The sequence below is a fragment of the Sparus aurata genome, chromosome 23 (assembly GCF_900880675.1).
Source record: "Sparus aurata chromosome 23, fSpaAur1.1, whole genome shotgun sequence".
Lineage (NCBI taxonomy): Eukaryota > Metazoa > Chordata > Actinopteri > Spariformes > Sparidae > Sparus > Sparus aurata.
Window position 1 is genome coordinate 9,092,286 of NC_044209.1, and position 15,145 is coordinate 9,107,430.

The window sequence follows — 15,145 nt, forward strand, 5'->3', positions numbered from 1 at the left end:
TTACAGCCCTTTTGTGTGTGTGTCTGTGCGTGTGTGCATGTGTGTGTGTGTGAGAGTGAGTGTGAGAGTGTATAAGAGCAAGACTGAAAAAGAGAACATATGAAGGGCTACCACATCTATCTAAGCGTGCTTGAATGTGTTGTGGTCAGGATAAATCTCTTCCCTTCTCTCTGCAGCGAGTCCCGGGGGGGAAACCCCGTCTCTAACTGCACTAAGCACAATCACATGCTCCCATTCCCATACACAAGACCTCAATCCTCTCATCTACACCGTGTCTCTCAGTCACACACAAACACCAGCCTCAGCTCTTATCCCCTGAAAACAAAACACTGCTTTCCACCTTAGGGATTGCGCACATTTAGTTTGCCGTTTCCATTTGTCTTGAGCCGTTTCCATCCGCATCTATTGATTTCCCTTCTCTGCGTGCGCCACAACACCTACATTTGCCTCTGCGTCTCACTCCTATCGGTTTCTACTCCCTAGTGAGCGCCGAGAAGTGTATGAAAGTGCGTGTGTGAGAGAGCGAGAGGGACAAAAGAACAGGAAAGTTGCTGGTTCAGACGTGTTATCCCTTTAGTTGAACAGAAAAGGGACGCCGCCCTGAATGACATGTTTGCCTCAGCATTTGTTCCAAACTGGATTGTACTGTACTCCTGTAAGGTCATTCCATAAGGTTGAAGCAATCATCTATAACAATGGCCACTAGATATAACACAGCAGAGATTCAACCTACACCCAGTTCATGCTTGCATCTACAATTTCTACCGCTCTCAACGCCCGCTGGTGCTCAGGAGGTGATGGGCTTTACGTTGCCAAAGCTGCAGCAACATGTTCTGTTCATTTGGAAGAGGAATACAATGATCAACTGGTTAAAATCCTGAGACACATTAGTCACGCTGTCTGATCATCACATGATCTCAGAGGAATGGAGGGCAAAAGAGCATCTGACATTAAACATGTTGCTCAAATGGAAAGAAATCTTTTCCTGCACAACCATGTACATAATTTGATTCTTGATACACACCCTTCACAATAAAATCCTCTCCCGCCTCGCCAACCATAACAATAACACTCATCTAGGGCTTTCATTGATTTATCTGACAAATATTTTCAGGATTAATTGATCAATATTTAGTCTATATTTTATGTCAAACGAAAATGAGAATGCATGATAGATATTTTTGTTCAGTAATAACAATCATTTCCCCCATCTGATGGTCAATGCCAATAAGATAACAGATCATTTGAATTTTTATGTCATGAATCTGCGGTTTTGGTGTATCAGCAACCAACAGCCAGCTACTGTATGGGAGTGGGTAAATGCTGCGCTTGTTTAGTCAATAAAAGCATTTTGGCTTTGTATTATTGGGGGCATTTACCAGCTTGAATTTCACTAATGTGGATAAGCACTTCCAATATCACACCAATAATGAATTAGTCCAATAAATATCATGCTCCACCACAATTTCCCGGAACCCAAAGTGACGGCTTCAAACCGCTTCTTTTGTCCAACCAACCGCCCAAATCCTAAACACAAAGCTGCAAATCCTTGCATTTAAGAAGCCGAAACCGGCAAATGTTTGACATTTTTGCTTGAAAAAGGGACACACAATAATTGATTGTCATCAAAATGGTTAATAACAAACAGTAACGGTTAATCTTTGGAACAACCAATCGTTGCAGCACTACCGGCCTCGTCCCCTCTGTGCAGTCACACTCCAGCAGGTCCTACCTCTGCTGCTCTCGGATGCGAGGGAGGGAGGGAAGAGGACAGATGGCCTCAATCTGGTGGTGGAGGATCCGGCAGACCTCCAGTAGACAGAGGACCATTTACAGCCATTTTACATCTATAAACAGTTATACTATAAGACACCATCCTGTATAGATGTAACCTGTGTGGATGAAGAGGGGCAGGTACTGCTGGATTTCTTGACAGAGGCTCCCTTTTTTTGCAACGGAGTGTGCAAATATCAACAAACGATTTGCAGCCTCACAGTGCGGCTAAAACAAATGTTGCGCTGCGCACACACACACACACACACACACACACACACACATCTGCCAACCTTTAGTTGTGAACATACACTCTGCTCCATTAAGTCAGGTGGAACTCCCATTAAAACTGAACTAAAATAAAGGAGTCTCGTGGGAAATAAGTGTGTGTTTGGCAGCTATAAACAGCCACGAGGTCAGCCAAAAACAACAAATCTCCAATTCCGTGAAACACGTGTAAACAAAAAACAGTAGCACGTCGACCTTGGCTCCCTCTGATTGCACACTCCTTGAGCTCTGGGTTCATGCTGTTTATTGCAATTAAACAGGAACAATGTGCACATTTGCAATTAGCAGGTAATTATCGTGTAACAGGGGGCTGTGTGGTGTTATTACGAGCTCGGGACTGAGATCTCAGTTGGGTTTGGTTAAAGTGATGCGTGGGGATTTGATATGGAGGAGTGCCGTAAAAGTTAAATGACCTGCATCGTACAGTGGTGTGTTTTTAGTGGGTGGAGGCTGCAGAGAATGAGTGTGTAGGGGAGATGAGAGTCAGGCATGGAGAAGGTCAGTGTGTGGGCAGAATAAAATGTATCCCGTTTTTAAAGGAGTGTTTAAACAGCCAATCTGGGGCTGGAACTGTGGCTGGGTCAATTCCACTTCTGAAACCCCCCTCTGGCTACACATCAAGTTGTTCCACACAATCAAGTCTGCGCACACACACACACACACACACACACACACCACACTCATTTTTAGCTCGTTTTCAGAACCACAGGAACCACTGGAATACATACACTGATGCAACTGCTGCTGCTGCTGCAGAAGACACACTTCTTCAACAGGAATAATATTAGCACACTACAGTAAATCCACACATGTGATCACCGCACCTGAAAACATTCCTCTGTTATCCCAGAGCCACAAAATGAGCTCAACTCGCTGCAATAAACTGTGCCCTGGCACATCTCTTTGCAGCCATACACCCATCAATCATCCTCACACTCCCCGCTGTGAGTTGATTTCATCTCTGACAGCTCTTCATGCGCGTGTGTGAGCAGAGTGTGTGGGCTCTGCCGGTGTGTGTCAAATTAACGCTTCATCAGAGCCCTGCCCTGCCTTTTACTAGACCTCTAGTACCGTGCGCTGCAAATGACAAGTGCTGCATTGAACCCACGCTCGGCGATAAAGGGGGACGAGAGGGGAAAACGCACGTAGCTTAACTGGAGTATTATTATCTCCGGGGTTTACCTCTGAAGAGAAACCAGAGGAACTGTAATTGTATCTCTGTCTGCAGCTTCATGACTTCAGGGGGATGTAAGTAACTCGATGAGAGCGTTTGTCAGACTTTCCATTTTCCAAAAGACACAGCAGACCCATATTTCCTACACACACACAACATATGGTTTTGAGCCTAGATGACAGTGCTCCAACTTCCCCCTTTGACTGACCACAAAACTGTATGCAAACATGCCATGTTTTCTCTCATGCAAAATATTATTTCAAGGCTCCGATTACTAATAGCAGGAGCAGACATCACTGTGCAGGCAGTGAAAATAAAAAGGGAAAATCACCAGCTCAGCGGGGAATAACATATACTAGAGATGACCTACTGGTTTCAGTTGGGTAATACAGAAACACACACACACACACACACACACACACACACACACACCTACATAATGTAAACAAACACATGGGGGCTCGCTTTAAGGAGCCACTGCCTGGTTCATCTTCTTTTGAATGGCATCACAACATGCAGTTTCCATCCATCATGCCCCTATTTGAGCGCTCACACATAATTTCTCTCTCTCTCTCCCACACACGCACGCACACACACACTCCCCGATGTACTAGAAGCAGCAACGGGGATGTCCAACAGAATTGGTACAAATGCAGGAAAAAGAGCAGCATCAGCCATTTGCCTAATGTTCCAGGAGAGTGGTTTTTACTCCAAGTGCTGGGGACTGAACCACGGCCATTCATCACCCCAGCGAATTCCCCCCAAAAAGTGGTCTGTCATCCCTTTTAGGTCACAACTTTACCACCCCCACTTGCCCAAACACGGACACTCACACACTGCATCTGTTCTCAGCGGAATGACGGTGTAATGGTCCACATGCAATCCAAGTCCGTTGCACCCTGACCTGCAGACTGCTGCAACAACACCCGCCGCTGTGTGTGTTGCAAACTGCCAAGTAATTTTCCTCTAATGCGTTGTTGTCCCTCGCCAAAAGCTGGGGATCCTTAACGCGATCCCGTACTTTAAGATCTGAAACTTGTCACAGCTTTAAAAGCAGCCACTCCTCCTTATAAATCTACATCTGGGTTCATTTCTCACAGAACACCGTAGCAACATCCTAGCGATGACCGCACATGCTGCCACGGGAGCCACAAACTGTGCGCATTTTTGCGCAGCGTTACTTCAAGTTAATATTATATCGTTTTAAGGGTTGTGCCTTTGAGGCAGACATGTTACAGCATTTCCACAGTCTGACATCATGTACTTACTGTGGTGTGCATGTAGGTTAATGGCCGATGGCAAGAATTTTCCGGAGTGGAGAGGCGGCGGATGACTCGAGCCCAAGTGACCGGGCGAGGGAGGGATCCTCCCGGCTGCTGCTGCTGCTCCGAGCCGGTGAGACTCCATTGCGAGCCCCGCCAACAACGGAGGTGGTACGTGGACGGATCGGGGAGGTCCAAAATCTCTGCCATCCATTATCCACAGAAGGGAAAGTTGTGAAAAGAAATAGTCCGTTCAGATAGGCCCCCTATTCCGAAAAAGCCAGTTCTGGCTATAATAATGTATTTAGTTCTCCAGGCGATTCGGGCTCCTTTTCAGCCATCCTGCTGACCTATAAAATACAACAAGAAACAAATCGCTTGATAAACAATCTAAGGGCAGACTGAGCAAAGTGTTTGCAAGTGGTAGTTTTCTGATTTCTCCTGTTTCCAGCGACCAGGCGGTCCATATGTGCAATGACGCAGTTTGCAAAACCACTTCAAAACTAAACGGTGAATATTAGCTGGTCGACGTGAGGATCGTATGAGTTGCTCCCGGTGTATCCTAACTGTAGCTCTCAACGCAGCTTTAACTTATATCTACAATATTATGCTGTAATGGTTTTGAGACCAGCAGTACTCCACCCCCACCGCACAGTGAGCAGGCAGCCGCTCCGGGGCTCCGCTTCCCAGGGAAACACAACCAGGAGAGGGGCGGCCAGCTGCTCTGCCCCGGCCGTGAAAACAAGCTGCGATCCCACGATGGAAACACATACCGTCAAATTTTAAACACCGATCGCACCTTTTTTTCCGATTACACAGCTGTTTTCCCTAAACCGTAAACCAGCAATGTAGGCTATGGGTCGAGTCGCCCTGTAAACCAATACACCATAAATACTGGAGGCGCATCAAATATAAATTTCAAACGGGTTAAAAATAAATAAGGCTGCAAAAGCCTGCATCATTAATCAGCGGGGTTAGCGGTGTTTTGTTGCCCACAGATGCGAATTTAGTCCCGGGCTGCTTGAGGGACATGGGTGCTGCCCACGGAAAGAAATCAAGACCCAGCCCGTAAACACTTCAGTCCGGTGTTTGGAAACTAAAAACCTCTTTAAATGTCCAGCTTATCGACGGTTTACAACCTGGACCAAATTTGATATGGCATTTAATATAAATAACTGTGTTTTTCATCATAAATCGACGGAAATTCTGCTTATATCGGTAACGATCCGAGCACAGCGCCCTGAATCTGTTAAAAAGAGGATCGATTTTAATCATTTTTTAAAAAATAGATGATAAAAGACAACCTTCACAGATGAGTATTTCTGTGATGTTAAAAAACTGAAAAAATAGAATAAAAGTTACTTTGAGGAGAACAACAAGCGATCGCGACTTTATCAAAACAAGGAGATAATATGGAAACCAAATGTCTTTATTTTCTGTACCTTTTGCCCGGTAAGAACAACAGTGTAACACCAAGTTGGCGAATTTAAATTTAAAACAAGCCGAAAGTCGAGTTAACCTTCAAAGGCTGCAAGCGAACACATTACAGCAATGACTCGTGATATCCAGGCGGGCGGGATCTGAAGAATGGCTCGTTCACAAATCACAATAAACCCTCTTTTTTTTTTTTACACTTCAGAAAAATTCAGCAGACACAAATGTAGCCCCCCAGCTCTCTGAAGCAAACTGGGAAGCTGGGGGAGACTGTGTGCTTTCCCGTTGTGATCCATGCGGCACGGCAGCGGAGCAGCACGGCGTTTCAGCCACGTTTCAAACTTTTCACGGTTCCACTTAAACGACACACACAAAACTTTCTCGGCGGAAACGTCTCCGAAAAGTCGTCCCTCTCACACCGACAGTAGCCCCGGAAAAAATCCAAAATGTCGCACGCAATAACCTCCGCGCCCTTTTCACTCGCATTTACAAGCCAAAATATGTTTTAAAACACCGTGAAGTCTGACACTTCGGCTGGAAGGAGTAACTAAGACAAGAACAAAAATAAAACCCAACATGCCCACCGCTTACTTGAATGTGGAAAGTCTGGGGGGGAAGGAACTAAAAATGCAAACGTTTCTCAAAATCCGTCCAGGTTGCTGGGAGAACTAGAGTAGTCCATTACAGGCTCGTCCGAAGGTAAACTGGGGGATCAGCCGAGGGGGGAGACAGCCCCTGACGCGTCCGTAAGCTCCTCAGCAATGAAACACAGCATTGTTTTGCAAGCCCCGCCCATCCCCCTCGCTACCACCCAACCCTTAGCCCCGCCCTTTACGTTTCTCATAGCTGCTGTCTTATTGGCTGCAAGTAGTGTCGATCAAAATCCCCAGTGTAATAAAAAAAAACAAAAAAAAACACCCTGGCCGCTCGCCAGCACTATAAAACCAATTATGGAGCAAGGAGGTTGAGCCGTTTCAAGGTCCCCTCTCCCTTCAAGACTGAGTGATCAAAACAAGCGGTGGGTTTCTGTTTTTAGTAGGGATGGTGCTGCTGCTGCTGCTGGTGGTGGCCATGGTGGTGGTGGGGGCCAGTTTCAAGGCGACCTCCAACCCCCCACTCCACCCATTTCCATGCCAGTAATGGGCGCTCAAAGACTGGGAAGCAGAAAGTAAGGGGGCGTCCTAACCCTTAAATATATTGCGCTCGCTTCCAATGAAGTGTGGACTTCAGTTTACTTTTCCTTCCAAGGAAACAGCAGATAATTACCTTTTCCAGTAAGTATTTTTTTCCATGACAATCCAAGACCTCTTCCAAACACCAACATGAAAATCAGAACTTAAGATCTCCCACTTAATTCTAATTGACTAATTCTATTTATTTTGGGGCATCCGTGGTGTGGATGTCCCTCCCCCCATTGACAAACAAGTCAGGCCAGTTCTTGGGGGTTTATTTATGGTTAGAGGAAGAAAGGGAGTGGGGAAAGGAGCCAAAAGCTTAAAGGGGCACTATGTAGATTTAAAGAAGAAATTCAAACCAAGAATTGTATTATTTACAATGTTAATGGGCAATAATACAAACTCAGAAATATTTCATTTTTCCATAACTGAATAAACAAGCTTTTCTCAAAGGAACCCTGTTGTCCTTTAAGGTCAGTTTGTTTATTTTTATTTTTTCAGTCATGAAAACAAAGAGGTTCTTTTAATTCAGTTTGTTTAGGCATACACATTCAATCAATGAAGATCTTTCCCTTCTGATTTAAATTTCTCTCTCAAAACTACATAGTGGTCTTTTAACGAGCAGCATTAGTCCTACACATACCAACTTAATGAGGCAGATTTAATAGATCAAATGCAATTTTATGTAGTTTGTTGTTCAATGGACTCTCACTCAGTATACATGCGGGCAGATTTCACTGGTAAAAGGCATCCTGGGCTTTTATCCTATCAGCCAGGGAAGCACTGAGACTCATCATTGTTTTCTACAGTTTTTATTCCCACACCAGGAATAATAATGCTCAGCTCTTGGTATGCAAATGCACAGAACAAGGCTGTATAGGTGAAGCAGCGCTGGATGTCGAATAATCTCAGTCGGGATTCAGAGGGGACGCACACATTTGCATTAGAAGAGGGAGAAAAAGTGGCGTGCTCATTTATGCTAAAATTCAGGAAAAAAAAGGGGGGGCGACCTTTTGCGTGAACCAGGGCTCTACAAACTCTCTCACACGACCTCGCGCACAGACGTGTCTAACTCTCGCGGGTTTTCACTCCGTACGTTTCCTCCGAGGTGAGCCGCTCCGCGTTACATCGATGCAAAAAATGTTGATTAAAAAAGTCTGAGGCGGTTTCAAGCTGCCCATGTCAACCTTCTGCACTCCTCCACCCCCTCCTGCTCACAGCGCGTCTGTTTCAAGGCGCCCCCGCTGGCAGGGGAAAGTAAAAAGCTCCGCAACAGAGAGTAAACCGCGGAGCGCGAGGAGAGAGGACGGCCGGGGTCTGTGCGAGCGGCGGCGGCGCACTCATGCTACCACCGGCAGCGGAGAAACGGCCCCGCTGTGAGGTGGTCAGGCGAGTCGGTGAGCTCGCGGTACACTCGGTGGTCACACCTCGCTGGTTATTCGCCCATACGGACGACAACCGAGCTGAGCTAACAGAAGAGGCCGCCCAGCGACGGCTCTCTGACCCGTCTGCTCGCAGCGCCTGTCGCCCCTGACGGGACCCGGGGAGGGAATTACCAGGCGGAGACTAGAGTGATGTGCCGTCCGGGGCCGTCCGAGGGGACCAAGCCGGCCTTTGTTCTCCAAATCGCTCCGACTGGGAATTCAGACAATGCCTTTACATTAGGGCCCCATTGTTGCCGTCTATTCACCCCCCTGAGCAGGAGGCAGGTTTCATCTTCTCCTTGTTGTTTTTCTTGTCAAATGCGGCGGCTTTCGAGGGGGGTTATCTGCACTTTGAGGTGGGTTCAGTTCAGCTGCCGTGTGGGTTGAGACGATTCTGGTGGTATTCATGTAATTTCTTGGAACGGGTTACTCATGATTCATTCAGACAATAAAACGCACAATATATGCACAAAGCAGCATTTTTGCGCATGTTTTATTATCAGCATTTGACTGTGAATTTAATTTAAAGGACAACAGTCATTTATGTATTATTATAATGTCACCGGTGCTTTAAGTTGTTATTTGCCAAAATAACTCAATAAAGACCAATTCAAACATTATTTATTGACCTCCGCCTACAGAACAACAACCAGCTCATACGCATGTGAGCGCGCTTCATGTGCACACTTTCAACCTTCATTTGATGGCAACAACATAGACATATCTGTTTATTTCTAGGTTAGGCTTATCCCAGGAGCAGATGGGACCATTTGGTAGATTATGTTTTTTATAGCCTATACACCAACTGGGTTCTTTGAGGCTGCTCCAACATAAAGCTCCAAGCTTGTCCTCTATGTGGGGCTGGAGTGGAAAAGTACTGAAAACTGTGATTTATAGCCCGAAGCGCTGCTGAGTCAATACAACACCACAGCCAATTTTTCATTCCGCTAACATTGTTTTTATTCTGCGGACCAAAGATTACAGGATGAGAACATCTGTTATCCCAGACTCTCGTTTTAGGCTGGTTGTGTTTTTCTTTCTTTCCCCTTGTTGTTTGCCTCTTATCTTTTGCCTGAGCACCATATCTCACATCAACCTCTTGCCGCTCGGCTGTCCAAATATCATTGTTGGGGTTTGGGATAATTCTGTCCTATCAGTTGAAGGATCAGGTAATGATTTGATTTGGCGGCCAGACTATCTGATTTTCCTCCCCCCCGGCGTGTGGCTGCATTAACCCACAGGGGACAGAGCCCAGAAGACAGCATTGATTAATTCAGCTGGGGGTTCACTCCTCTCTGGAAAAGAAATACATAAATAAATAAATAAATAAATAAATAAATACAGAAAGATGTCCTGCATGAGCACCCACCCTTTGACAACAACACAGTTTGAAACATCATCTTGGGGCTGGGGGGTTGTTAATAAAGCCTGCATGTATGACCATGTTCCCAATGAAACAGAATTTCCAACAGTATTCAACACAGGAAGCAGGAATAAATAACTCCAGCTTTTTTATGCAACCCCTCCCAATCCAGTCTGCTCTAACACACTCACACAGAGCGCCTGCATGCCCTCAGGCCTAAATCATTCATCATACCTTGTCTCGTGCTCCGCACAACTACTGTATTGTTATTACGGCTGCTGCACTGCAGCAAGACAAATCCACAACATGGTTGTGAAGAAGGCTAATGGCGGTGTCATGTTTCCTGCCGGAATGAAACAAACATGCATACGGAGATAACACACACAACATGTGCAATAAACACACCACCGGGTTCTGGGCTGACTGACATCACCACACACACCACCAACCCCCCACTTGAAGCACACACACTCACATTCACACATGCAGCTCTCATGGGGTACCTGCCAATCATCAGACAGTGCCTTGCAGGGTTTTATGGTGGACCACTAGAGGGTGGGGGGAGGAGGAGGGCGAGGAGCTCTCTGCTGGAGGACAAACAGGCGGCCACATGCGCACCAGCCTGAATGTAGTCAGTAGCAGTGCTCGGGAACGCACAATGAAAGATCCAGACATTGTCTGTTGGCTCACACACCACAAATATTCACAATTTTCAGGATTTTGTAATCAGATGATGGTGTTAATTTCTTGGGGGGTTCCTGTAAAAAAATAGCTGTATTTTGATGTGCTCATGCACATATATGGTCATGTTTGTACTTCCCATACATTACACATGTAGCAATTTATTCATTTAGGAGAACTGCACTGGAGGAAATACCACTTTAAAAATATATAAAATGAATAAAACCTGCAGATGAAAATTGTCTAAAAGCAAGTCCCATTTATCTCATTGATACGCTACTATAGGTCACTATCTGATATTAAAGGTGCACTATGTAGTTTTGGGGAAGTTTTTAATCAGAATTATTTTTATGCCTGAACAAACTAAATAAACTATCTTTGTTTTCATGACTGAATAAACAAACTGACCATAAAAAAATAACACAATTTCATACTTTTTCACTTTGTATTTATTTGGCGGACCCTGCCATATTTCCAGCTTTTAACAGTTTCCTGGGGACCTTTTTTTCCTCTGTGAACAGCTAGTTTATTCAGTTATGGGAAGAATATATATTTTCGACATGTTTCTAAAATATAATCCCGAGTTTTAATTTCCTCTCCAAAACTACGTAGTGCCCCCTTAAGTGTGATGCGTTGTTTTAACCTGAAATAAGAAACACTTTTGGGAAGAATTAAATTTTTCCAGTGTGAGCAGCTAGAAAATGTAACATACATAAACTGACCCACATTTCATCCCCATCTAATCACATGCAAGACCTGTAGTTAGAATTCCCAGCATCCACTTACACCTCATGTAAATTGATGTGAGTTGTCCGTCTCAAACAAATCATTAAAACACAGCCAAAATGCAATCAAAATAAACATGTTTATTTCTGGAAGAACTGCTCCGAGACAAGGGCACGCAGGGAAGCCAAAGCAAAGTGATTCCCATCTGCCACTGCTTAGAATCGTGGGGGGGGGGGGGGTGTCAACAGTGCATGCAGGGGTGCTTGAGCAAACCTGCAATGCACAGGATGTGTGTATTTTTGGTGCCGGTTCCTGCACCTGAGTCATGTGGTTAGAGAAGCTGAGAAATTGAGTGTGCGTGTTGGGGAGGGGGTTTCGAGAGAAACCATCCAGCCTCTCCACAAAGGTGAGGAAACATTGATGCAACAGACGCATCTCCTGCTGAGTAAACGTGCAGCGGTGATGTTTCAGAGTCACTGAAACCTCAAGAAAATGCCTGCAGGGGCCTGCACGCCTCCTTACACCCCAGACACCGCCTCTCTCTCTCTCTCTCTCTGGCTTTTTTCCTTTCCTTGAGTATCTGCTGTCACATCTGACGCTGCAGACCATAAAACAACCCTTTACTCCTACTGAGGATTGTAGAAGGAGGGACAATTTACATATTTGGGTGCAGGGTGTATCTGATGTGACTGAGAGATGAGAGATAAAGGCTTTATAGCCTCGTGTAAGACGGCGCCTCACTGTCAGAAACCACACTCTACATGTGCTGCCAGTCAATAAAACAAAATAAGAGTCACTGGGACGACTCTGCGAACGAGAGAGCCTCGCCGTCAGTGAACATGTCACCGTGCGCAGGATGCTTAAACTCTCCGAGGCGTGCACAAGAAGAGGAGCTCCAGCTTCTCTGTGTGTCGACGTGATCAGCTATTCTCTGCTGGCCTCCTTCTGTCAGCAGTGGTAGCCCTCTGCTCGCCTCTCGCCCGCCATACAGGCCCCAATCGCGTTCACGCAGCGCCGCGACCCCCACCTGTCGGAGAAAGAGGGGAACTGCAGGCGGGGGCGGACAAGTGACCCGGCCAATGGAGCCGCAGTAAATCTGCACAGCTGTGGTTGAATGGAGGAACACAGGGAGCCTCGTTTTCTGACAAATTGCTCCCCCTCTGTGTCGTCTCTCTGGAGCGCCTCGCTCTCAAACACCTGCAGCGCTCACACCTGCACGAGGCAGCGCGCTCTCGCATCATGCACGACAACCTCGTCGAGCACAGAAAAATGGCTGCGCGCGCGCGCGCACACACACACACACACACGATGCCAAGCACTGCTTCCTCGCCAGTGAGTGTTTTGCTGGCGTGGCAATAAAAGGATATCAGAGAGCAGCAGTCTCAGCAGAATCACAGGCGGGGGGGCTGCGGCGAGATGGAATAAATTTCCAATACCAAACACACTTGATCTTCGGTGTGCGTGTGCAAGCAGCAGGCAGCCCGACTGAATGCATGCATATATGAATTCACATCAACGCAAACTTCCACGGGCATGTGCCACAGGCCTCCAGGCCCGCCATACATCACCAGCCGCCTCCGAGCAGCCCAGAATACTGCACGAAACTGGGACAGCCTGACTAATGGGCCGCGCATGACTTTGGGCTGGTTCTGAATCTGATGGGGTGGCGACACACACAGAAACACGATTGGAGGATGAGGGTGGGGCAAGCAGCAGCAGCAGCAGCAGCACCGTCCATGCATCATCCATCTTATCCTCCTCCATCTGTGTGGTATGCAGATGCGGGCAGTAAAATGTGCACGGATCAGCAGAGGGTCTTTTCAATGACATTCCGGGGAAACTAATGTTAAAACATCCACCAGCTCGGCTACTTTTAATGGCTCCATCTTGGCTCCACAGTCTTTTTACTGCTGTGATACACTGCTACTCCCACACCCATCAAATCGAAATAATAAAATGTAACTTTATTATAAAAAAAACCTAACAAACTCGAGATTCACACACGCTTTAAGCCTGAATATGAGGTGAGTGCAGAGAAGAGGATGGCATGAGGAGCACACTGCACAGACACGCCTCACTGTTGGACATCAGGATAATGGACCTTCACTGCCACCTGCTGTCCAAACAGCGCAACTGCTGTAAATCCACAGCCAGGCCATGATGACAGCAGCTCAGTGGAGATGTGACTAGAGGTCAGAACCAGACTAAAGACTGCTTCGTGTTCATGTCCTCTAATGTGGTTGTGTTTTGTCTCTGGGAGGCAATCATGGAAAAGCGGAGATCCATTGTTTTGAGCGAGGAAAATCGTTCCATCATATCAGTAACGCAGAGATATTTCCCCTCGTGCTTCACATCAGCATCCTCACCATTAAGGCATATACAGCTGATCAACAGCCATATAGTCTGTGATCTCATGATCCCACGAGGAGAGTGTGATTGCAGATGATGATGTCACGGGCCGGACTCCCCAAGGATAGAAAAAAAGGCTTTTTGTGTGATAATAAGTGACTGGCCTGAGCGCTTTACTCATCAGTCTTAGTGTGACTGATTCACTGAGCTCACTGGGGTCGGTCCTCTGAGCGAGCCCTGACCTCTGATGTCAGAATGTCACATCCCCTCAGCTGAGACAGGTAACACTGCAGCTAATAAGGTCAGCACAAACCCCGAAGCAGATGAACACACTTGTGAATGTTCTGCTATGGAAGAAACCTTTATAGGATTTCTGCTGCCTGTGTTGGAAATGTATGCATTCCCAACACAGTATGAAAGTATAAGAATGTATTTAATATAATAGAATACATTTAAACTATATGATCTTCCTAAAATACATTTTTCATATAATAGTTTTTTGATAACAGCCATATCAGTCTGCAGCACTACTGACAGATGTGTGTATATGAGGTCTGTTCTAATAGGACTGGTTCAGGCGCTTTGAAAGGCCACAGCACAAACCATGTGTAAGCTAAGTTATGCCATTGTGAAATATTTTTTCAGGCCTGATTGAAGTCATTTCTGTCCTGTGACACAGGATTTATACAGCTTCTGTTCACATCAGAATGCTCTGTAACACAGAGACAGGTGAATTGATGTTGATATTTTAGGCAGGTTTGGGCTTATCTCAGGTTTACAAGCACACTTTCATGTAATGACTTGTACTTTAAAACTGATCGCCCAAAGGAAAAGTTTCCGACTGAGATCACACTGGTTATGTCATGTTTCTGGCAGGAAAAAGCATTCCTTCAATTCTTGGACCGAGAAGCTGTGAACAGGTGAGACTGCTGCGCTGCAGGTGTAAACAGGGTTAACCATATCGCCTTCTGCCTGGAATGGTGTCTTCAATCATGTCTATAGGATGAGAAACTAATCTATAGTCCCTAATCTTAGCACACTTGTCTAAATGTTAAACTGTCTTCATCCACTGATGGGCTGGGAAATGTAGGTTTTTAAAAATGGCACCACAGGCCTGTTAAGATCAGAGCCATGAGTTTAGAATCCAAATCTTAGCACTGTAATACAAAACCTTTTACTAGTGTAACTTAATTTAGATTACACTTCCTCCAGACTGAGCTAAAGGCTTAAATGCACAACCTGTTTAATGTAGTAGTAAAGTTTGGTGTGTCACTGTCAAGTGTCACTCTAAATCTTTTGCAGCTTGAGGCAGAAACAGCTGGATCTTTTATGCCATACTACAAATTCAGTTAGCTTGATATATGCAGTCATGTTTCTGTAGAACACTTTCAAACATTAAAATGTAATTTCACTAGTCTAGGCAGTGTTTTAGCAAGTTGAATTCATATTTAAAGACAAATGAACCATTCTAGATAAATCAGGACAAGAGTCAGACA

General features: G+C 45.7%; 1 protein-coding gene across 3 annotated transcripts in view; it reads right to left on the bottom strand.

The window, feature by feature from the left end:
- Window positions 1-6,701, bottom strand: part of tnrc18 (trinucleotide repeat containing 18) — a 46,868-nt gene extending 40,167 nt beyond the window's left edge. For all 3 annotated transcript variants that reach the window (XM_030408954.1, XM_030408953.1, XM_030408952.1), the window contains exons 1-2: window positions 6,523-6,701; window positions 4,504-4,847 (exon numbers count right to left, since the gene is read on the bottom strand). In XM_030408954.1, coding sequence (XP_030264814.1) covers window positions 4,504-4,711 — 208 coding nt within the window. In that variant the 5' untranslated portion in view covers window positions 4,712-4,847; window positions 6,523-6,701. The remainder of the gene's footprint in view (window positions 1-4,503; window positions 4,848-6,522) is intronic.
- Window positions 6,702-15,145: the final 8,444 nt, after the last annotated feature.